We start from the raw sequence: 25,847 nt of genomic DNA on the forward strand, positions 1-25,847 counted from the left end.
ACCTATTTGAGGTCGTTAGCTGCATAAAGACACCTGTCCACCCCATACAATCAGTAAGAATCCAACTACTAACATGGCCAAGACCAAAGAGCTGTCCAAAGACACTAGAGACAAAATTGTACACCTCCACAAGGCTGGAAAGGGCTACGGGGAAATTGCCAAGCAGCTTGGTGAAAAAAGGTCCACTGTTGGAGCAATCATTAGAAAATGGAAGAAGCTAAACATGACTGTCAATCTCCCTCGGACTGGGGCTCCATGCAAGATCTCACCTCGTGGGGTCTCAATGATCCTAAGAAAGGTGAGAAATCAGTCCAGAACTACACAGAGCTGGTCAATGACCTGAAAAGACCTGGGACCACCGTTTCCAAGGTTACTGTTGGTAATACACTAAGACGTCATGGTTTGAAATCATGCATGGCACGGAAGGTTCCCCTGCTTAAACCAGCACATGTCAAGGCCCGTCTTAAGTTTGCCAATGACCATTTGGATGATCCAGAGGAGTCATGGGAGAAAGTCATGTGGTCAGATGAGACCAAAATAGAACTTTTTGGTCATAATTCCACTAAACGTGTTTGGAGGAAGAAGAATGATGAGTACCATCCCAAGAACACCATCCCTACTGTGAAGCATGGGGGTGGTAGCATCATGCTTTGGGGGTGTTTTTCTGCACATGGGACAGGGCGACTGCACTGTATTAAGGAGAGGATGACCGGGGCCATGTATTGCGAGATTTTGGGGAACAACCTCCTTCCCTCAGTTAGAGCATTGAAGATGGGTCGAGGCTGGGTCTTCCAACATGACAATGACCCGAAGCACACAGCCAGGATAACCAAGGAGTGGCTCTGTAAGAAGCATATCAAGGTTCTGGCGTGGCCTAGCCAGTCTCCAGACCTAAACCCAATAGAGAATCTTTGGAGGGAGCTCAAACTCCGTGTTTCTCAGTGACAGCCCAGAAACCTGACTGATCTAGAGAAGATCTGTGTGGAGGAGTGGGCCAAAATCCCTCCTGCAGTGTGTGCAAACCTGGTGAAAAACTACAGGAAACGTTTGACCTCTGTAATTGCAAACAAAGGCTACTGTACCAAATATTAACATTGATTTTCTCAGGTGTTCAAATACTTATTTGCAGCTGTATCATACAAATAAATAGTTAAAAAATCATACATTGTGATTTCTGGATTTTTTTTATTTAGATTATGTCTCTCACAGTGGACATGCACCTACGATGACAATTTCAGACCCCTCCATGATTTCTAAGTGGGAGAACTTGCAAAATAGCAGGGTGTTCAAATACTTATTTTCCTCAATGTAGCATTCTGTGTAGAATTCAAATGATTCCGATACGTTTTCTGGTATGTGCTGACTCGCACATATGATATTCTCTGTGCTATTGTGTCTCTGAACCGGAGCAGACTGTGTGCACATTGTGGTGGTTCATGTGACACACCAGTCAAACGTTTGGTGCGAAGATTCGGTGCGTTAACCATTTTATTTAATAATGACGACTGTGTCTGTTCAGACTGATGCAAACATTCTGAGCAAACATTTAATGCATGTATTCCTATAATGTGTACCCTTACATTTGGCCTTTATGAGTGTGTGTGTGTACCTGGTGGAGCGAACCATGCGAGCCAACAGTGTCCGCTTCTCCTCAAGGCTGAACTGCATGACCCCAGGCCTCTCAAACTTCTGTCTGATCCACTGACACTGGTCCAGGTCATTGATGAACATGAACTCAACCCCTATGTGTTGGCAATATGCCATCTGAGAAAAACAACATTTCAGCAACAAGTAATTGTTTTATTCCAAACTGAAAGAAAATACTACACAGTACTACAGCACCCAACCATTTCACAAAAAGAAGTTTGTCATGTTTCAAATTATACAACTCTTCAAATAATAATGCCCTGTGACACTTCCCGGTTGTCAAATGTTAGTGGATCATGTTCATAATAAATGTGATGAACTACACCTGTGGATTCCCATGTAGGACTCCTGTGTGAACTTGAGAACTGACTAAAACTGACTAAAAAGTAGCATTTGAGTACACATGGTTTGATATTTTACATTGACATTTGAACAATCAATCAGTCATTATATTTCAGTGTTTCCCCTACCATTATATAAGGGGGGCGCCCCGCCCTCCTAACGGCTCCCCCCGCCCCCCTTGAAGTCAAGTAAATTTGATTTGATTTTCTTTTTAGCGCCAGATTACAATTTGTTATTTTATTAAAAAAAACTAAATAGCCCTTATTTCCACGATGGCATGTCTTTTCTGTCTGTGTTTGCGCGTTTACAATTATCCCAATGAGTGCGCAAGCGCGCACACTCACACACAAACAAACACTTGCGTCAAATACAGATGAGCACTAGCGGACAGAGAGCGTGCGGCGGGAAATATGTCGCTGAACTGAAGATGGCAACACTCACTCTACTGCGAGTAGCAGCCGGAGTAGCTCTCCTGCTCCAAGTCTACGCCCGTTTCACACATATTTCGTTTGCAGTGCGTGTGCGGTGAGTATTTTTTTCCGTACCCATGTTTACAGAGCTTTCACACTGCACGCGGATGCAGTCCGTCGATGATCGATCCGTTCCAGTTGCGGTGCGTATACAGCAGTGCAGCGATCGTTTCCGCACCGAGTCTACTTTTGCCGTTTATATACTGTCTATGATTTCTGCTGTGCTGCAAATGCTAAATTAAAGTGACAGCGCATGTTTCGTGGTCAAAATGAACACAGATTGACCTGAAAATGTAGTAATTTCACCATAAGTGCGATGAATTAAATAAAATTTTGTAATCTCACCATAAATTTATTTAATTTTTCACTTTAAGACCGGGGTAAAGCAAGGAAAACTACAATTTACCTCAACAAGGCGACATAATGACATTCGTGGAGGTTCTTTGTGACATGCAAGATTTATTGTATTAAAATTTAAATGCAAAAGATTTTTAATATAAATACATGGTTAAATATTTTACCACTTGCTTGAGCAACTTAATATATAATTATATAGAAGTAATGCATTGAATAATACATTGTTTAAATTGTGTTTAAACGTGAACGCGCGTTCACAGCAGTGCTGCGTCTGACAGGATTATTCTCTCCAATAAATGCATCATAGAAATAAAAACTTCTCACAAAAAAAGCCCATTTAAAATTTGTTTGTCATATAAATGTATTAACTAACATTAACGAACAATGAATGAGCAATATATTTGTTAGTATTTATAAATCTTTTTTAGTTGTTAAAAATAAAACTATTTAAGCTCTGGTCCATTAATATTAACAAATACTTCTATAAATTTAACAAAGGTTATTTGCAAAAGTCAATTTTAAAAAGATTTAAATATGTTTTTTTATTTTTTTAAAGAGATATCTTATGTTAACATTTTTTTTTTAACATTTGTGTTTTATTTTAACTTTTACAAAGCATTACCCTCCCAGACAACCAATTAATGTGACACATAGATAGATAGATAGATAGATAGTGTCTGTGTCAATTTTCCCCAACCAACCAACCAACCAACCAACCAACCAACCAACCAACCAACCAACCAACCAACCAACCAACCAACCAACCAACCAACCAACCCCCCCCCCCCCATCCCATCCCCCCCCATCCCCCCAAACCTGTAAACCTAGGGGAAACACTGTATTTGTAAGCATAACGTGTACAAAAGTGTCGTTTTTGTGTAGAAAAACTAATTAATATTTAATATAAAGCTTGTGATTCGGATAGACATCACATAAAATAAAAAATAAAAACAATATTCAAAGGCCCCATGACTTTTCTAGTTGTTTGTGATTTACTGGAATAGAATTTAAAATAAATAAATAAATGAATAAATTGTTTTTCAAGACAGTGTGGTTCTTCAAAGATTAAAAACAAGTTTTTGAGGGGGTGAATTAAAATAAGAAATTATCTTTTTAGCTGTTTTAGCTTCCTTGTGGTCCTCACTCACCTCCAAGCGGCGGATGATCTCCCTGAGGGGCAGAGCGCTCTCATTGCCCCCAATAAAGGTGGTGGTGGGCAAGCGGAATACTTTATCTAGATCAGACTCTTCCAGCCCATAGAAACCTGTCAGCCAAACACACAACACGTCCAACCCAACCCAGAGAGAAGGGAAAGGTGGAAAGGGAGTGGGGCAGGGTCAACAGAAAAGAGAAGAGCCATCATGGATGCCAATGAGCGTAAAGAAGGGATGGAGGAAAATAAAGCAAAGCGAAAGGAAGAGAAGTCCATATGTAAAGAGAGGGAATGAGGAGATAAATGATAGAAAAAAAAGACAGACAGGGAGAGAAAAAAAACATTGAGTTAGTGCGGGATGGAGTTAACATGAGGATGACAGTGATTCCGTGCATAATCAGAAACATGGTGGATTGGAGTTTTAAGAAAACACAACAAAAAGCACCAGCCATTAGCATGATGCATGTTATTAATAATAATAACAACAACAACAACAACAGCAGCAGCAGCAAAGCAGACAACATAAAAAAAAATAACATTAAGTATGAAGTGGTTAGTTAATGGTTGAAAAAGGAGAAAGAACAAGATTTAGAGAGAAAAGAAAGGTGGTTTAAAAATTGATAAGTAGAGAGATGAAGAATTTGGGGGTTAAAAAAAAGAAGAAAAAAATGGGTTAACATCATTATCACTGTCAATATAATATTGGTGTTATTGTATCATTGCATTAAATGCATCCAAAATGTAATATGTAAACAAGCAACCGTACATCTTTGGATTGTGAACTGCATTTAATGAATTGAACAGTAAAGATCTCATTTAGTAGTGTAATGATATAGTATTATCTTAAATTTATTTATTCAGCTGCTCATGTTTTTAATGTAAAGTCAAAAACTACCATTTCATATAGCCTTTAACATTACACTTAAGTATATACTTACAGCAAAATGTGCAGTTCTAATATATCTAGAATTAATACACATCAACTACTGTATTACTGTGTTACATTTAACATGTATGAATTGAATGATTAAAAATCCTTACACAGGGATGATCTTTTAAAAATTAGCTTACTATATATTACTATATATTATTTACAGCACAAGTTAATATAAACCTTTGAGGGTTGATCTCACAAAACCTATAAGAAAGTCCTGGTCACAGATTCTACATAACCCACAGCATCACTACTAATTCAAAAACCACAACATGCGAGTTAACAGCCTGGCAGAACATTTTAGTCTTTAAATATTAAAACACCTATTGTTTCTCTGAATGCAAGTATATTTGGGAAGAGCGAGTTAATTTCATAAATTAACAAATTACTGAGGCTCAAAAAAAGTCAAACCTACAAAAAGTCAAACATGACATGCATTAAGCTGCTCAGAGATACTGATAGGGCAGCACATATGGAAACTGATCTGTTTGTTGATAATTTTGGATGTGCAAAAAAAGACGCACATGCACCTCAAGGCATTTACGCGGGTATGTTAAAGAGAGAGATTAACCTATATAACAGAGTGTTAAGAGTACTAAAGACAGCAAGACAGAGAGAGAGAGGAAGGAAGAGAGGATGAGCACAGAGAGAGAGTATGAACTTGTTTCTAGTAGGGATGCACCAAAATTGCAGCTACCAAAAATTTGTCTGAAACAACAATTTGACGTTTAGTTAGCGCTTCTCCGATGGCACAATTTGACTGCTCAGCGTCTATTTCGTGCAATCGCAATAAGCTGTTACTTTTAATATGAAAAAAAGTCTCAACTTTCAAACTCTGCCGATTTAACTCAAGCAGCAAAAGCATGATTCACATCAGAAGGTATGTTGAAAGATATATAATGACTTACTGAAATATATTATGTCTCATGCAATATCTCAGTCAGTATTTAAACCACTAAAAGACGTCAATAAAACAGCTTGTAAACAATATGTTCTGTAACATTACATTTACCTAAGGAAAGCCATTCAGAAAAGTCTATATCTCGTTAGTTAGCTAGGAAATATTACTCTAGAGAAGAGCATTTTGCTAAATATATGCACTTTATTACATATTCATTATATTTATGATGTCTTCATTATTTAATGTATGAATAAATTTGTCCTGAAAAATTATTACAGCCTTCATTTAAATGTTTATATTTCACCAACAAATAGGAGTAGAAACATAATTCTAATATTAAAAAGTTGATCTAAAACTGCCTTGTGTGCAATTAAAATTTCCGGTAAACTTTTTTTTATTTGAGTGTTGATTATTAAACGCAAGGGTAGGTGATTTGTTCCATATAAGTTGTTATACTGGTTGAAAGTCTCTTCACATCCTGATAGCAAATCACAAAGTTAAGTGGTCTAAATGTATTAATATGTATACTGTATATCATCTGTGGAAGGCGTCGGGCCATGAAATGTACTCCTAATCATTGAATTCGGTCCGAATGCAATGATACGATGTCCTTCCTGCCTGTCAACGTATGTATTTCCATACCTCCGCGCACCCTGCTCGCACATACATCACACGTCATCAGCCTGTTTCATGCTATGCAGAGTTAGACAGACGTCAGTCACCAAGCACCGCAACAGGAACAAGTAGTCACCTTTTACAGTTTCTCCTGAACCAAAACTAAGAGCTTATGCTGCGTTCATGCTATAACTACTGTAATTTGAAAGAGATAGAAACCCATGACGTTATACTCGGACCGGTTTGTGACTCGAATTTGTGCGTTTAATGGCAAAACGATCAACAAATGACTCTGCAGCAGTCAGGTGGTACAGGTAAGTGCTCTTTAAGTTGTTTTTTGTTTATTATTTAATTATTTGATTATTTTAATTCAGATACATACATACATACATACACACACACACACACACATATATAATAATTTTGGTTGCCATTTCAGCCTAGAATTTTCATTTTGGTGCATCACTAGTTTCTAGGGGTGTGTTGTGCGTATGTGTGAATAGAAAAGTGTAGGTGTGTGTCTGTTGTTGTGTTAGGGGATTTTACAAGAGAATGTAAACATGTAGACTTCATTAACCATCACATAAAGCTTCCCTTCACCACATCTGAAGCTAGAGGACAGCAAAGCCACCAAAAACGCACTTGGCACAACCTCTCCAAAAAAGCCAGACCTTGAGCAGAAGCACTTTTAACTACAAACACAATGTCCACATACCATCCTAAAATTAAAGATTTCATTAATGTGAGTGTATCCTAATATCTTTGAATAGCATCTTTTGTGACTATGATCTTTTAACCTCAAAACATTAAAGGAATATTTTGGGTTATTGTAAATTTATGGTTCACATGTGTCAGGCTGACGGTTACCACTCGGTTTATGACTTTTTATGTTTATAAAAACAAATAAGAAATGTGTTTACAATAATACACCTATGGATGGGTCATTGTGGAAACATCCTTAACACTTGTAGGCCAGTGTTGTGAACATACTAAAACTATTACAATCATTTTAGGTAACTGAAATAAAAATAATTAAATTAGATTTTAATAAGTTGTCAAGGCAACATTTTTCAATTAAGTTGAAGAACCAAAATCAGTAAAACTAAAACAAATAAAAGCTTAATAGAAATATATATATATATATATATATATATATATATATATATATATATATATATATATATATATATATATATATATATATATATATATATATATATATATATATATATATATATAAAAAAAACTAATTAAAGACAAAAGCACAACAAAATTACTAAAACAGAAAATGGAGCTTTAAAAAAGCTAATTAAAAATATTACTATATACTTAAAAGGTATATAGATAATACTAAAATAACACAGTAGACAAGTAATTCAGGACAGATTTTTTTCTTTGAGTTATGTCAATTACCCTTAAACTTGATGAATCAGTGACCCCATTCCTAAAACATAAAGACAGCTTTACATCATGTGTAAAAACTAGGGCTGTGAAACGATTAATCGCATCCAAAATAAAAGTTTGTGTTCACATAATATATGTGTGTGTACTGTGCATAATTATTTTGTATATATAAATACACACACATGCATGTATATATTTAAGAATTTTTTTTATTTATACATAAAATATTTATATTTATATATAATACAAATTATATATACAGTATATTTAAGCAAATATTTCTTAAATATATACATGCATGTGTGTGTATTTATATATACACAAAATAATTATGCACAGTACACACTCATATATTATGTGAACACAAACTTTTATTTTGGATGCGATTAATCACGATTAATCATTTCACAGCCCTAGTAAAAACCCATTTATACTGTATTATTCTGGCTTTTACATTGTCATAATATACTGAAGATGTATCAACCAGAAGAAAAATATATTCAGTTAAAGGGGACCTATTATGCCCCTCTTTACAAGATTTAATACAAGTATCTGGTGTCCCCAGAATGTGTCTGAAGTTTCAGCTCAAAATACCCCACAGATCATTTATTATAGCATGCCCAATTTGCCCCCATTTGGTTGTGAGCAAACACACGCCTTTTCGTGTGTGTACCTTTAAATGCAAATGAGCTGCTGCTCCCCGCCCCATTTCCAGAAGAGGGCGAAGCCTTTACAGCTTGTAGTGATGTGTCGTTCATTTTGAACGAATCTTTAATATGACTCGGGACTACCGAGTTGTCTCAGAGAGTGATTCGTTCATTTTGTGTTGACCGCGCATGCGCAATACACAACATATGGGTTCTGAATCTGTACTGGAAACAGAAATGATTAGTTCATCTTTCGAGTCTCGGGTTCGTTTCCGAGTCTTTCGTTCTTCCTGTCAGTCCCATAGAGGATATGCTGTCAGTACCGGAAAGAGAAAAGATTAGTTCATCTTTCGAGTCTCGGGTTCGGGTCCGAGTCTTTCGTTCTTCCTGTCAGTCCCATAGAGGCTATGCTGTCAGTAACGGAAAGAGAAAAGATTAGTTCATCTCTTGAGTCTTCGGGTTTGAGTCCTTCGTTTTTTTTGTCACATGACTTGTCACCGAATACTAATTCACAACCTTTTTACAAACAAGCGCGTAGTTATTTTATTTATTTTATTTGTACTTTTACAGTTAAGGCCTGTTCACACCGGGACAAATTTCACGTGCGATATTCGCCGACGTTTAACGCCTCGTGACTAAACAAAGGGCGCCAATGTGAGTGTGCACACCGACGCGAAAAACGGCACGCGTAAAAGCGTCATTTAAAAAAAAACGCCTCGGGTTAGTTTTTTTGGTTTGACGCGTTGCGTCAAAAACTATCCGACCAATGAGATTGGCGCTTTTGCTCACGTGTCTGGAGCTTCTGAAGTTACAGTAAAACACAACTTGGGGGCGCTCAAACACAAACCGGTCTTGCCGAGCACACATACGTAACGGCGAAGAAGATATACGGCAAGTTGCGTCTACACTGACGGAAGAAATAAGACGAGGAAGATGCAAGGCAAGATGAATGTAGAGCTGCTGGTCTCATTGGTGTCGGAACATAAAGAACTATATGACAAACGCGACATCGACTACAAAAATCTTGATAAAAGAGAACGGTTATGTATTTCTGTTTTACATTAAGCGCGCGCCATCTAATGTCAGGGAATGAATTTGCATGTTCACTCGGCTCATCGTCAGCGAAAATCGCTTGGGTGTGAACACAAAAAACGCGTTGAAAAACGCTGGCGAATAACGTATGCCGATATTCGTCCCGGTGTGTACTGCCCTTTAGGCTACGTGATGCGTTTCTGTTCTCAAATGTATATAGGGTATATTTGTGAATTTCTGTCATGAAGATTATTTTCTATAACATTGAATGCGATATTTAAGAGTTTGTTAATGCAAAGCTTTATTCGTATGTGGGGAAAACCACTTTGATGAGACTTGTTTACAGTGGATTATAATTTTCAGTTAATATCACATATACAAATATATTGACTATTCAAGTCTAACTTTACAAATTCAAGTCAATTAGACTATTACTAATTTTGAATCCACTAATTTATTTTTCTCTATTGAGTTGTTATATGATTTTTTTGATTCTTTGTTATAATGAATAAAAATCAGTTAAAAAAATTGAAATGAAGTGTTATGTATTTTGGATTCATGGCTATTTGAGTCATTCACTGTGTTTTATAGTGTTATTTTAGTGATTTTTTAGTCACCTAAAGTTTGAAACCTACACCTTTGTAACATAGCTTATATAGCATATATATATATATATATATATATATATATATATATATATATATATATATATATATATAAACAATGTGTGTTATTATTATAATATATTACAACAACAACAACAACAACAACAACAACAATAATAATAATAAAAAAACACACCACAGATGCACAAGAAACATTTAGAAAAGAGACGGACAGGGGCAATAATTATTTTTCAGATAATGTTTATTGCACATATTTTGTATTTTAGTTCCTAAATATAAAACAATATACAGTGAGGAAAATAAGTATTTGAACACCCTGCTATTTTGCAAGTTCTCCCACTTAGAAATCATGGAGGGGTCTGAAATTGTCATCGTAGGTGCATGTCCACTGTGAGAGACATAATCTAAAAAAAAAAATCCAGAAATCACAATGTATGATTTTTTAACTATTTATTTGTATGATACAGCTGCAAATAAGTATTTGAACACCTGAGAAAATCAATGTTAATATTTGGTACAGTAGCCTTTGTTTGCAATTACAGAGGTCAAACGTTTCCTGTAGTTTTTCACCAGGTTTGCACACACTGCAGGAGGGATTTTGGCCCACTCCTCCACACAGATCTTCTCTAGATCAGTCAGGTTTCTGGGCTGTCGCTGAGAAACACGGAGTTTGAGCTCCCTCCAAAGATTCTCTATTGGGTTTAGGTCTGGAGATTGGCTAGGCCACGCCAGAACCTTGATATGCTTCTTACAGAGCCACTCCTTGGTTATCCTGGCTGTGTGCTTCGGGTCATTGTCATGTTGGAAGACCCAGCCTCGACCCATCTTCAATGCTCTAACTGAGGGAAGGAGGTTGTTCCCCAAAATCTCACAATACATGGCCCCGGTCATCCTCTCCTTAATACAGTGCAGTCGCCCTGTCCCATGTGCAGAAAAACACCCCCAAAGCATGATGCTACCACCCCCATGCTTCACAGTAGGGATGGTGTTCTTGGGATGGTACTCTTCATTCTTCTTCCTCCAAACACGTTTAGTGGAATTATGACCAAAAAGTTCTATTTTGGTCTCATCTGACCACATGACTTTCTCCCATGACTCCTCTGGATCATCCAAATGGTCATTGGCAAACTTAAGACAGGCCTTGACGTGCTGGTTTAAGCAGGGGAACCTTCCGTGCCATGCATGATTTCAAACCATGACGTCTTACCAACAGTAACCTCGGAAACGGTGGTCCCAGCTCTTTTCAGGTCATTGACCAGCTCCTCCCGTGTAGTTCTGGGCTGATTTCTCACCTTTCTTAGGATCATTGAGACCCCACGAGGTGAGATCTTGCATGGAGCCCCAGTCCGAGGGAGCTCGACAGTCATGTTTAGCTTCTTCCATTTTCTAATGATTGCTCCAATTCTTTTTTCACCAAGCTGCTTGGCAATTTCCCCGTAGCCCTTTCCAGCCTTGTGGAGGTGTACAATTTTGTCTCTAGTGTCTTTGGACAACTCTTTGGTCTTGGCCATGTTAGTAGTTGGATTCTTACTGATTGTATGGGGTGGACAGGTGTCTTTATGCAGCTAACGACCTCAAACAGGTGCATCTAATTTAGGATAATAAATGGAGCGGAGGTGGACATTTTAAAGGCAGACTAACAGGTCTTTGAGGGTCAGAATTCTAGCTGATAGACAGGTGTTCAAATACTTATTTGCAGCTGTATCATACAAATAAATAGTTAAAAAATCATATATTGTGATTTCTGGATTTTTTTTTTTAGATTATGTCTCTCACAGTGGACATGCACCTACGATGACAATTTCAGACCCCTCCATGATTTCCAAGTGGGAGAACTTGCAAAATAGCAGGGTGTTCAAATACTTATTTTCCTCACTGTATATTCAGACACAGTAAATAATACGAATCTAATGTTGATGCAAGATACCAGCGGTGACGTGACAAAAGAACGAAGTACTCAAACCCGAAGACTCGAAAAAATGAACTAATCATTTCTGTTTCTGCATAGTGCTATGGGTTTGTGGCTTGAAGAACGAACGACTCGAACCCGAAGACTCGAGAGATGAACTAATCATTTCTCTTTCCGGTACTGACAGCATAGCCTCTGTGGGACTGACAGAAAGAACGAAAGACTCGGACCCGAACCCGAACTCGAGACTCGAAAGATGAACTAATCATTTCTCTTTCCGGCCCTGCTGTATCACACACCACACGGCACGGCCCAGCAGACAGATCAGAGTCAGACACTGACGAGTCGACAACTAACGTCTCGAGACACGAGAGGAGGAGAACAAATGTGATAAATATGAAGTTGCAAAGGAAAGAACGTCTCGGATCAGGAGTTGAGGTGAACTAACAGAGTCAGACTGAAATAGCCTGAACTTAAGACCCAACAACTAATCAATTAATAAAACATTTTGGTTTCTTATAATTTGGCTTTGGCTGCATTACCCTATAGTTACTTTTTACAAATGTAATCAACATTTTCATAAGTACTAGATGTGTTGGGATATTTAACATGCAGTTTTAATTATATTATGCTGAAATGAACGAAATGAACGAAATTACTCGAAAAAAGATTCGTTCATTTTGCTGAACGAGACTCAAAGATCCGAGTCAGTAAAATGATCTGAACTTCCCACTACTAACAGCTTGTGCTTCAGATACTCTGGCAGCAACAACAAAACTGGAGAATCTCACACAGCCACAAACGCATAAGACTTTACCAAATTTCCTAGGCATATTTTATTCATAAATGAAATTCATCCACTGTGGCTCAGATGCCAGGAGTCTAGGAAGATGCATATGTTCAAAATAACGCAGACATTATATCAATTATTGCTATAGCGAGGATATACAGTAGTGCTTGAAAGTTTGTGAACCCCTTACAGAATCTGTGAAAATGTGAATAATTTTGAAAAAAATAAGAGGCATCATACAAAATTCATATTTTTTTATTTAGTACTGTCCTGAATAAGATATTTTACAAAAAAGATGGAAAAAAAACCCACCAGCTCTTAATGCATTGTGTTTCCTTCTGGAGCATTAGTGAATGTTTGAACCTTTTTTAATAGTTGTTTGAGTCCCTCAATTGTCCTCAGTGTGAAAAGATGGATCTCAAAATTATACAGTCACTGCTGGAAAGGGTTAAAATATGCAAAGATGCTGGAAAACTCAAGAATTTTTGGGACCTGGATGATTTTTCTGAAGAACACAGGGCAGCTTAACTGCTCAGAACAAGGGACTCAAGAACAACCATCACAAAACAAAACAAAAACAGTTGTGGATCACCCAGTTAACGACACACAGTATGAAGAATCAAGGGTACATAAACTTTTAAACGGGGTCATTTTTATTAATTCAGCTTTTTTTTTGTGTAGTCAAGTCACCTTCATTTATATAGCGCTTTTAACAATATGAATTGTTTCAAAGCAGCTTTACAGTGATAATAATGACAGTAACAGAGATTGTTTTGGCTTTACAGCAGCTCTGGGATAAAGTTGTTGTCCAGCTAAAGTTAGTTTTGATTGACTAATTCACTTCCGTTGCAAAGATCATTAGTAATTAACTTAGGGGTTAATTGGTAATTAACACGGCACCGTTCTAACAGAAAACCCTCAACGCGCTCCGGCCGCACATCCGCACAAAACAGTGCCTGGTGGCTCGAGAACGCACTCCCGGAAATAGGTTCCAATGTGCAAACGATTATCAGTTATCTCTGCGCAAACCTACGCAACCTCTGCGCAAACTGCGCAAAAAGTCTTGTGGACTATATGTAAACATCTTTTATGTAAAATATCTTAAGGACAGTACTAAAAAAATAACGTGCATTTTGTATGATCCTTCTTATTTTGTTAAAATTATTCACATTTTCATAGATTCTGCAAGGGGTTCACAAACTTTCAAGCACCACTGTAAACATGACGGACTATGTGCGGCTCACTCAGGGCGGGATCTATGCAAATAGGGCAGATTGTCACCAGTCATGAGCGGGTCTTGCCCCTACTGTGACGGAAATCTGGAACAGCGTATTTTTAGACACTGCTTCTGATTTATGGGGATTATTTAAAAAAATTTGTGGGTGGATTTTTTCCATTATAGGCTGGTTGTTTACACACACTGGGGACACATCAGTATTCAAACCCCATGTAAAAGTAAATTTAGCATGATAGGTCCCCTTTAATTTCAAATTTGTTTAGTGATTTTCACAATAAATATTGTTCTAAAGCAGTTTTTCTAAGAATAGTTTTTGTAGTTACTGGTGTGATATAATCATTTATCAGTCATATTTGTAAAAGTTATATCCCATGTTTCAACCCCTGGCTTAATCAGCTTAAAAAGTAAACCTGGGTACATGCATAGGTACAGGTATGTGGAAAGGACACGTTATCCTGTAAAGCACAGTTTACGTACCGGTGAGTTCCACAAACAAATGAATGTAATGAATAACCAAATGTTCTCCAACCTCAAAGTATTCCCACCAGATTTAGATCTTTTCAAATGCCTTTTTTACTGAATAATTAAAACACCTCAAACAAAAATAATAGTTTCAGATTTTAAACCCTCAATCCATTTGTCTGGTAGGTAGGCATACTACTGTAAACACATTTCTTTGTTTTACAAACTGAGGGATTAGTTTGTAAAGGTTGTGGTATTCAACATGGCACAAATTATGTACACAGACAATAGGCTTTAAATAATAAATAAAATATTCCTTTAACATCACTAGCAGATTATGCTACAATCATTATCCAAACATTTTGGTGTCTTTTGGTGTATAATTTGGCAAATGCTTACTAATCAAAATCCATTACAAATTTATATTAAAAGCAATTAAGCTAAAACATAAAACTAAGGGGAAAGTAATCTTTTAAAAATTTAAAAAGGGAAAACATAGCACTCAGAAATTAAGAGTGCTATGTTTTCCCTGTTTAATTATGGAACAGCAGTTATCGAATAGTTCTTAAAATGCTGTATGGGATTCTGGACATTACAGAAGTATGACAGTTTTCATGTAGACTGCTGAGCCATTCACCATAGCACCAGCATAAACACAGACTCGTGTGCTGGCACAAAATCATGTCACAGGCCATGGAAATCTCTTTGTCTTTCTGGCTAATTTAAATACTGCCAACACAATGCTATGCAAAACAGGCATTAATACTCCACTCTTCCTATTTGGTTTTCGGACTGCTGTTTAGAGCATATCAATTACCCTTGTCCCAATAACAGGTTTGAGAAACTTCAGCAAAGTGAAATTCAGACTCTGTAAAGCAAGGTAAAAAAATAGAGATATGCATTTATGTACATAAAACAGTTAAGTTCTCCAAAGCTAATAAATCAACAAAAGCAACAGCAAAAACAGAAATTTACTTATACTACATAAGTATCATAATTACATTATCACCTAAAGGCTTAACGTTATTTAACTATAAACAAAACAAAAAGCATACTAAAATGTCAAATATTAAGTTTAAAACAAAATGTGGCTCAAGCGTCTATTTATTTAAATTACACTAGTTCTTCTCAATATACAAAGTATTACTTTTATTCAGCAAGGATGCATTAAATTGATCAAAAGTGACAGTAAAGACTATTATATAGTTATATTTCAAATTAAATGCTGTTTTTTTCTTTTTTCTTTAAAGAACACTAAAAACATTTTTTTTTATCGCTGCTTCCACAAAAAAATATTAAGCTGTACAAAATATTAAATAACATTTTTCAATATTGATAAGAAATGTTTCTTGGACACAAAATCAGCATATGAGAATGATTTCTGAAGGACCATGTGGCAACTGAAAACTGTAATGGCTGCTGAAAATTCTGCTTTGCCAAAAAGGAATCAATTACATTTTAAAATAACTGTTTTCTATTGTAATACATTTTTGAAATGTAATACTTTTTAACAATATGACTGTTTTTGCTGTATTTGATCAAATAAATGCAGCCTTTGTGAGTATAAGAGACTTGATTTAAAAACCTTAAAAATATTTAAAATTACATAATTAAAATCTTACCAACATCATTTAAACAAACATATCTATTGTGCTGTTAAATGACACACCAAGACAAGGAATAGTAAAGCTCCAATAGAATTCCTTTAGGTTCACAGTCTCTCTATTCAAATTACACATTATAAATGTTTTATAATATATTATGTATATCCATTTTCAGAAAGATGTTTTTAATTTTTTAAAAACTGTAACGTAGTTACAGCTGCCATTCTTAGATACCAAGGAACATTCTGATTTTTTCAAATTCGTAAAATTTGGCCACAAAGCTAACAGCACTGCCAAAAATACACACAAAAAAACAACAACAAAAAAACCCCAGCTAAAACTACTTGCAACTACTAAAACAAAGCTATTAACCAAGAGGCACAGAACTGCTCGTCATTAAAGCCTACCTCCAATGGTTAGAGCACTTAGACGCTTCTTGACATATGTAAGGTCTGGAGAGGCAGTAGTAGGGGGGAAAAAAATCCACTGGGAGTTAGTGATTCCCAAAACCTCACATAGCCAATTCCATTGAGAGAGACTAACAAACGTTAGATTACAGCACTGAATAGCGTCTAACTGAATAGCTTCACTAATGAAATGTAAAGAGTTGGTCGCTTGGGTAAACCACACATCTTATTATGGATTCCAGATTAAACAACTTTCCTTCACTAAATCACCACAGGCACCAAACCAAGCAGTTCCTAAATGCTGCAGCAATACAATCAAGGCTTCAAGGCTCAATCTACATCATAGCCTACACTAGAGCTGCACGATTAATCATTAAAATATTGTGATCTCGATTCAAATACCCATGCAATTTTATTCCTAAATTTAAAAAAACCAAACAAAAAAACCCCACCAGATTATTTAAATCTGTGTTTGCGAAGCCGTTGAGCCAGAGAGAGCAGTTGTCATGTTTAGGTATTTATGAGGGAATCATTGAATCATATATTCAAACCGATTTAAAAAAAAAGAAAAGAATTCAACTTAATGAAAAATTTTTAAATAGACAAAATTTGTGATTGTGACAAAAAAAAATTAGATTCTCAATTTATCCAGAATCATGCAGCTCTAGCCTACATGACTGTCCCACACACTGCCAGGCAAAGCAAAGACTAGCTCCTGACAGGCTAAACACATTACTTGCAAAACTTTACGGTAAATATTTTTTCCACATTAAGAGTCGTAATTTAGCTTTCAGCCTTCTCTCTGACCTTGTTTTTTAGTTTTTAATTATTATTATTATTTTATTTATTCTTTTACAGTGTAATTTGCTTAAATGGTGGGGACTGGGAAGGGCCCTGAGAGGGTTCATCATTATATACATAAGTTACTGCAGACTGAAAAGAAATCGTTAAAGCTAATTTTCATGTCTTGAAAATACTGGCTCAAACCAAATAATTATTTTCAGTGCAATAATTATTTTAATAATGCATTTGTACGCATCTGAGTAACACATCAAAATAAATCAGATTTATCTAAGCAATTACCAGGCCAAGAGTCAGATTTACTAAACAGGGCAAATTAGCATGAGAGAGCAAGTCCAAAAAAGCACCGCAGGGAATGGAAACTTCTGCGCATGATCTACTGACGACGCACAAATCAAAGAACACAGCAGCTGGATCATTTCCAACGCAATCAACCAAGAGCAGCACAAATTAGCGTCTAGCCGCCTTTCCACTGCGCACGACATTCGCATTCGATTGTCGCATTTCACCCCCTGGTGTCAGTCGCAAGGAACTTTGAAATTGGTCGTGAAGCAACCGTTACCCTCGGCTATTCACAATTGTAAAATTAATGATTTTAATGAATATAATGCATGCATGAATATATCCACACAAAACGAATGACCCTCAATACATCTAATATAAAAAACAGTCGATTTTATAGAGCTAATCAATATAAATATTGATTTAATAATAATAATTATTAATAACCGTCATTTTGGAGGAATAGCGTTTACATTAAAGTATTGAAATATTGGTAATTCTAGCTTCGCGCTCATAGTTTTGATTAGAATACATCACACCCGGTGACCGGTCGCATACGGTCTAGCCGCAGAAGTTCAGATATTTCAACGCATCCGAAGCTCAAATCGGATCCGAAATTTCCGCATAGGCATATGATCGGAACTCCCCGCAGCTCCCGTACGACTCTCCATTGGAAATGAATGACTTCCGGTCCGACGGCTGTCGTTTGCAGTGGAAAGGCGGCTTAAGGTTTAAAGCTGCAGTCGGCAAGATTTGCAGCTATGACACTATGCTCCGACAGAACAACATGAATCAGACGGTTTTAGAAAAAAACCCGCGCTTCTACCTCCACCTAGAGCCTGTTATTTGTTTTGCAAAAATCCACCGCTCCCGGTTCTTCTGGTCCAATCAGCGCAAGGCAGTGTGAGATCTGACTGTCAATCACAGTTCGTGCACGCGTCACAGATCCCCCCTCCTCGTGCTTGTTACAATATCACATGCACACGCCTGAAGTTCGCAGGTGTGTTGGATTGTACAAAGTGTGATGGCGGAGATAAAATCTACTAACAAGCTTCCAATTCCTCGGTTATTGCTATCTATGGGTAGATTAGCCAGGGCAGCCTACCTCCGAGTACTCCATGGTACTCGGTACCATGGTACTACCTCTGACGCCGCCTTCACACTGGCAGTTGAAATCAGCTCCGATACGGCTACGAAACGACCGGAAGTCATTCATTTCCTATGGAGATTCGCAGACCGCATGCGAATGGGTCCGAAGCGGGTCCGAACGAGTGCGGTGCGAAAAAAATCGTGTCCGTTGGTCATCCGGTTGCGTTCAAAAAATTTAACTCTTGCGAAAGGCTACGGACGGTTCCTATCCGACAATTCCAGCGGAAGTTAGCGTTGCTATGGTACTGATAAACAAACCTGAATTCTTAACTTTTAATAAAATAAGTAATGATTTTATAACGATAAATTGTCATGTCATTTTTTTATTTTCATGATTTTCTAACGTTATTGGGGCAGTTAATACAATTAAAAGCCCTATATACCACTATATCACATTTAGCCGACCTGACATGTCAACGTCCTGGGGAACTTTCCTCCACGCAGCAGCCTGTCTCTAACCCCCTCAACAGAGAGATCAGGGCAGCGCTTCCGAAGCTTTTCAACGGTGTAGTACGACGTCCGCTGGGGGCGTATTGCGTATTACGGAGCTGATTTCAACTGCCAGTGTGAAGGCGGCATGAGTACTCCATGGTGTTGATCGATGCTGAAGAGACGGCCTCACAGAAAATCTGGTGCACACGCACTGATGAGCACGAACTTGATGGGAGGGTGTTCGGTGGTAGTGGGGGAGGGGGAGGGGCATGAGAGTTGTAAACATTCTGTTCCCTCAATCTGCCAGACTTGCCGACTGCAACTTGATCATTTTAGCTAATCACTAGCATATTGCATACAGGACTTTCCGGTTAGAGCGTAGTGACATTTAATAGTTTTTTAGTCTACCCCCCCAAAACTACTGTTATAAAAATGAGTCTTAATTGTTGGTGATTTTAATATACATGTAGATAATGAAAAAGACACATTGGGATTGGCATTTAGAGACATTCTGAGCCCCGCCCTCACTCCCGCAGAAACGGTTAGTACTGTATACTGCAGAACAACTCATGTCGTTGTGAAATAAACAGTTATGGCATAAAACATTTGGAAAAAATGTATTTAAAGTGTAATTTGATTGTTTAGTTTGCCTCACGTCCCATTAGACTACGTGGAGAGGGCAGGGTTTATGACCTATATTGGGACAAACCACCTGGGGGCGATCGAGATGCTTTGGCTTCACTTTTCAGGACTTGTGCAGCATGCTTGGGTAGAACTATCACCTCTACCACTGAAGACAAATTTTACAACTGCATTCTTGCCAAACTCCTGCTTTATAGGCTTGATGCGATAGTCGGTATTACCGGTGTTCAGCAGCAAAACCGGTTACGTTACTTGCTCACTGAGGCACCGTCCCCCACCATCGCTTTGATTGTTTTATAGTAATAAAAATTATTTAGTTAATTTAGAGAACAGACACTACAATTAAAAACTGAACACGTCTTTGGTTTCAAAGCAAAACGTAAAAGCGCCCATTCAAGCAAGTTTTTCATTGTACTGTTTTTCGTTGTTGTGTTTTTCAATTGAGAATAATAATTAAATCCACCATTCAAACAATTGCCACCCCTGAATTTGAAAGCGAAAGTAAAAATGCGCACGACCACACGGGGCATCCATAATTGTGCGTGTCCACTGGCGCGAAGCGAGCGGAGCAGAGTTGAGCTTCCATAGGAATTAATTGAAATGCTCGCTCTGCACCAGTGGACACGCACTGTAAACGATTTAAATGCAAGGTGGAAAAAGAGAGAAAACCTTTGTCACCCCCAACCCCCCTTGGTGACACCTGTATTACTGGTATTATCAAAAGTTTTTCACCGTCACATCCATACTGCTGTATGAACAAAACAGCACTGGACAGACAGTTTGTCGACCACGTCATATAATGTGAGAGCCAAACTGAATGGCAAGGCCATGCACGGACATTTTGGGGGGCAGGTGCTTAAGTGAAAACCCCTCTTATAATTATTTATAAAAAGTAAATAAAATAAAAATTCTAAGTGTAACGGACATCGCCATATTTGATAATGTTGCCATGGTTACCAAACCGTGTGCAGAAAATAGAAAAGTAGTGTGCATGTAACTGCAAGGTCAAAACATATGAGCAGACCAAGTCACTACAAAGTCCTGTCAAGTAATTTGAATGGAGCAAAGCACGTCTTTCAAGACTTGCAGCCACCTCAAGCGTGATACTGTACAGAAAGTCAATTGTAGATTGATGCCAAATATGTGAAAGCCAAATACAGTGCTGCTGCCCTTCATCACAGCAAATCCAGAATCACAACAATCAGTAAAAAAAAAAAAAAAACTCAAACTGCTTTCCAGAAAAGTTTAACAATACCTATCGTTTTGATTAAATTATGAAGATGAAGTTGAAATTCAATTACCAACTGTCATAGAAAGCAGTTTTGACAAAACATCTAAGTCCTAACCATGTATAGTTTGGTGGACATTCATAATTCCTCACCGAGTTTATCCGATGACGTAATAATGTCGGTGGGAACGCATGAATCCAGATCAGCATCCATAATCCCAAGAGGGTCCAGCTGAGCCACATGGTGACCACGTATCTACAGGAGACAAGGGGTCACCCCACAAACATGGGAGCCGAACGCAAAACCACCCACAAGGAAAAGATACAGAAGGGGGAGAAAGAAGGTACAGAAGAGAAGTGCAGCAAGAGCACATGAAGATTGACATGATGTAGGATGTGTCGAAGATGAAGTGTCGGGTGCAAAGGGGGATGGGGTATAAGAGTTGAAAAACAGGGGAAAGTGTGAAATGGGAGAAAAAGGGACAGATAAAGGGAAGGAGAAAGCAACAATCACACAAAACAGGCTCATTAATATTGGTCTGTTGAGCTGTGGAAGACAGAAAACATTTCTCACCAACATGCTGGAACCCAGTAGCTACTGGGGTCTCGTCAAAATTTACACAACTGATGCCAAGTGGGTCAAGGTTTGCATTGTGATGCCCCATTACCTGGAAACAAGGCAACAGCAGTCACAAGACATGAGGAGTTCACCAAGCAGATCCCATGACTGTGAAATTGAGCCCATCCTTCCACAGTGTCACAAATAAGATGCGAAACAATGCAACCAAAATGAGGTATTGCAAAATTTGGTATTTTAAACCAAAAGGGACTATCTGCTAGAGGTCGACCGATATCTCAATTTTACAGATTAATTGGCAACAATAGTTGCTTTATGGAACAATCGCTATCTGGCAACCATCAGCATTTATTTACCTATCTGATCGTGGTTATTAAAACTAAAAACAAAAGAAGCTAAATTACAAACAATAGGACAAATACGGAACAAAGATACAAATCAAATGAACTTAAGCCTTTCAGGTACAGTAGTTTTATTTATTTCTTATTGACAACAAGGAACAATGGACATTTTGACATTATTCACTGTGTATTTGACCATTCAAGCACAATAAACCACAAAAGAGAACTAAATTCAGGATTGCATGCTGTCTGTGCTTTGCGAGCTTCGGGGCTGTGTCAGTCAGCGTGAGTACCGCATTGAGTTTTTTTTCCACAGCTCATTGTGCTTGAAGTGTCAAAAACAAATACACACAGAATACTATAAAAATGGACAATGTAATATTAACAATGCACATCCCGCTCTTCGTTTTCTAATTCTTGCATGTTTATGAAGTATCAATAACTTTAAGTAGTACTGTGATACTCTAGCCTGACGTCGTCATACTCAGATTCTAGGCAGAATGTGAGTCTGATACTGCTCCATTGAGCTTTGATTATGGGGCTTGTTTCAACCGAACCAGGAAGGAAAATGCCTCTGCACTCAACTGGATAGACCTACAACCAATCAGAGCAACGGAGTAAGTGACGTATGTTTTTCATTCATGTTTCCGATCGACAAATGCCTTGATCGTGCAGTTCTCTGTTCCTCTTTTAAAATTAATGCGCTGTCGATATCTTCTATAACAGACGCGATGGCGGAATCTACACATGATGTTTTATAAACAAAGTTCGAGAGGAGCACGTTCAAATAATCAATCCAATCAATTTATCATCAAACAATTGCCGTTTACGGTCTACACTATCAGCATGAGAGGAAGCATATATTTATTCACTCTGTCAACTCACCTAACATTCCTTGACAGTTTTCAGCATCCCTCCACTCACTCTCATGCCCGGAGCCTCTCCTCGGACAGCAAGCCAAATATGCATTTATTCTATCTGACTTATTTGTAAGTGTGAACTCGTAAATCTCAATTCTCCAGCGGCAGTCATCTTTGTTGTAAACAAATTCAACCCAAGCGCTCGTTGGTGACGTGGATGATTACGTTACGTTGCTCATCTGTCCATCATCGTATAAAGCCCGCCCTGACAATTTGATTGGTCCGAACAATTTTTGTTCTGGCATAATAGCTCATCAACGGATCGAGTCCAGACCGAACTCCCCGACCTAAAAATTTTGTGGGCGGGGCTAAGTTCGGCTGACATCCAGGCTAGCGATACTCAGATATATATACACATACCCCGATATAAACAATATAGCCAACAAAAACAAAAAAAAACGGATTCCACAATTATGTAATCGTTCAAAGGCGCAACTAGAAAAAAAAACTAGTGCACTTACATTATTCTGTGTGCTTAAGATGTGTGTTTTTTTCTCTACAGTTTATCTTAAGGTTTTTAGGTATTTAGGTTTTTAGGTAAGGTTAGGTATAACATTATAATACCATGTATATTTTTACGTTTCTTTAACAATTTTTTTTTTATATTTGACATTTGAGGCTTAATGCTAGAGAAAAGCAATGTGTTTTCAAAACATCATTCAATGTAAATTGTGATAATCGTAATTAATAAATCGCAATTACAATTTCAAGGGAATAATCGACAATTATGATTTTTGTCATAATCATGCAGCCCTAATACACATCTTAAAGATCACCATGGTATAACATTCAAATGAGGGCTACATAATAGATGCCATTTTAAAAAGGCAAGACCTGAGTTTATTTTATTTCTATATAAGAGAGATTTTGAGAGAAAAAATAATATATATATTATATATATATATATATATATATATATATATATATATATATATATATATATATATATATATATATAACGCACCTAAAAGCTGTCACAAAGAACCGGCAAAAGTAATGATTATGAATATGTCAAATATAGCAAGGAGACATTTCAATTGTTTATTAATAAACAAGTGTTTTCTGTGTCAGTGTCGGGCTGCAAAGATGAAGTTCTCGATGCTGACTCGCGATCTTTGCAGTAGTGAACGCGCCTATAGAGAAATGCACATTTCATACGGATTACATAGCAGAGAGTAGTTTGTTTTCTTTCATTTTGAATTGTTTTGTTTAAAAGTACACATTTCAAGCTTTCTATTAATATATTTCTCAGGTCTGTGAGGCAAGTAGCTTCGGTTCATTTATGAGACGAGCTCCAGTTCACGTGCCGGTGCCTCCGTGTCCTGATTATATTGCCTGCTATAAATCCAGGCAATTGGTTGATGAAACATTGATTAAAATTAAGATACAATTAATATAAAATGAAATTAACTTTAAAGAAAGGCTTTCTACAAAAACAAACTTAATGAAGTGGACAAAATCATGTCTGCCCACTCCATTTGTCTCCTGATATATTGCGCATCTTATGATCTTACTCATGCTTTTCACTTTTCACTTTTCATATAATCAGATGAAATTAAAAAATAACTTATTTTATTTAAACATAAATATGAAACTAAATCGTAGTCTTTAATGACTAGGCGATTCTGCCTTCTCACACCATGACACAGGTTCGTGGATCTGAGCTATTTTCTTTTGATTTTGAAAATTCAAACCAATTTCATGGTTAAGTCATTATTGGTCATTTTGTAATAAACTTTTCATTCTTATTACTAATTTCAGAAACCATCAACTGATTAATCAGTTATTTGCCAAATTTTCCAGTTATTGTTATCAGCAAACTCAAATACCGGTCGACCTCTGCTATCTGCTCAGTGAATGTTCTCCTGTGACCTCAAATAGCGTCAAAAGCATCCATTTTGATTTCAATTTTTTTTTATTCATAATGAACACTAAATGCATAGATATCTTACCTTATTAAAGGTTCAAGCTGCAAACTCATTAAAGGCAGCAATGAGATATCAATTTCAAGCCAATATTTTTAAAGAAACAAATGCACAGCGTTTTTAAAATCTCTGCGTACCTGATAGGCCCTGATGAGGGATTGGACTGCCAAATGGTCTTCCACCAGTTTCTCCACATTTGGTTGAGCCCCAACCAGAGACTGGGCTTGAGCAAGCCCCACCAGATTCACTCCCAGTGGAGGAGGACTCTGGTAGGCTGTACCTGGAGGAGCACCAGCATTAGCATTCCTGAAGAAAATGTCCCAAGACTAGAGAACAGAAAAAGAATAAGGATTTAGACTCCTTATGTAGACAATTAAGTTGCAATCAATGGCTAAACAGACTTACTTAATTAGATATGATATTACTGAATCATTTTGAACAAGATCTAATGCAGCAAACAAGACCCTTTAACATGGTATAAGTCTGAACTGATCCACTGTGACTTGTCCTTTTCCAATAGGTTTTAAAACAGTGTGAAGAAAAACAAAACTCTTGGTTCATTTTTACCAAATTAAACATCTGTGGGATTTATTTTGTTTTTGAATATGACCAATCTACAAAACATGTCAGATAATGCTGGTGCTGGCCAAGGCAAGCATCACTGGCACTTCTACTCGGTCAGGGACAAGAGACATTTCAATGAGTAACTCATCAGACTTCAAATTATGTGGCTTGAGAAAACTAGAAACAGCTGAATTAATACTAAATTTTTTTCAATATTTGAAAGCACATACATTTATCATTAAAATAACCCCCACAATTAGGACAGAGTCAGGTTGCTACTTTGTGTGTTTAATTTGCACACGACTGCCTCCAGAGCTGGACGAATGGGCCTACATCATCGCACCATATCTGCATCACAAACCGCTTTGTTTGTAAATGATGGTTTTATATGGATGTTTTCAAAACACTTACTCGCGTGCAATAGCAAGTGGCCGTTGACTCCTATATAT

The 25,847-nt window shown here is 37.3% G+C and overlaps 1 protein-coding gene across 5 annotated transcripts in view; it reads right to left on the reverse strand.

Annotated features, from left to right (window-relative positions):
• ogdha (oxoglutarate dehydrogenase a) overlaps window positions 1-25,847 on the reverse strand; it is a 48,525-nt gene that overhangs the window by 14,810 nt on the left and 7,868 nt on the right. Inside the window, exons 3-8 of one of the 5 annotated variants that reach the window (XM_084087427.1) lie at window positions 24,972-25,160; window positions 21,225-21,327; window positions 16,538-16,582; window positions 15,344-15,394; window positions 3,965-4,080; window positions 1,610-1,764 (exon numbers count right to left, since the gene is read on the reverse strand). In XM_084087427.1, the coding sequence (XP_083943553.1) occupies window positions 1,610-1,764; window positions 3,965-4,080; window positions 15,344-15,394; window positions 16,538-16,582; window positions 21,225-21,327; window positions 24,972-25,160 (659 nt within the window). Of the gene's footprint in view, window positions 1-1,609; window positions 1,765-3,964; window positions 4,081-15,343; window positions 15,395-16,537; window positions 16,583-21,224; window positions 21,328-21,645; window positions 21,740-24,971; window positions 25,161-25,847 lie in introns of those variants that run through there. The other 4 variants (XM_084087430.1, XM_084087428.1, XM_084087429.1 and 1 more) reach the window with 4 other exon arrangements.

Source organism: Abramis brama (assembly GCF_963993115.1).
Source record: "Abramis brama genome assembly, chromosome: 16".
Classification (NCBI taxonomy): domain Eukaryota; kingdom Metazoa; phylum Chordata; class Actinopteri; order Cypriniformes; family Leuciscidae; genus Abramis; species Abramis brama.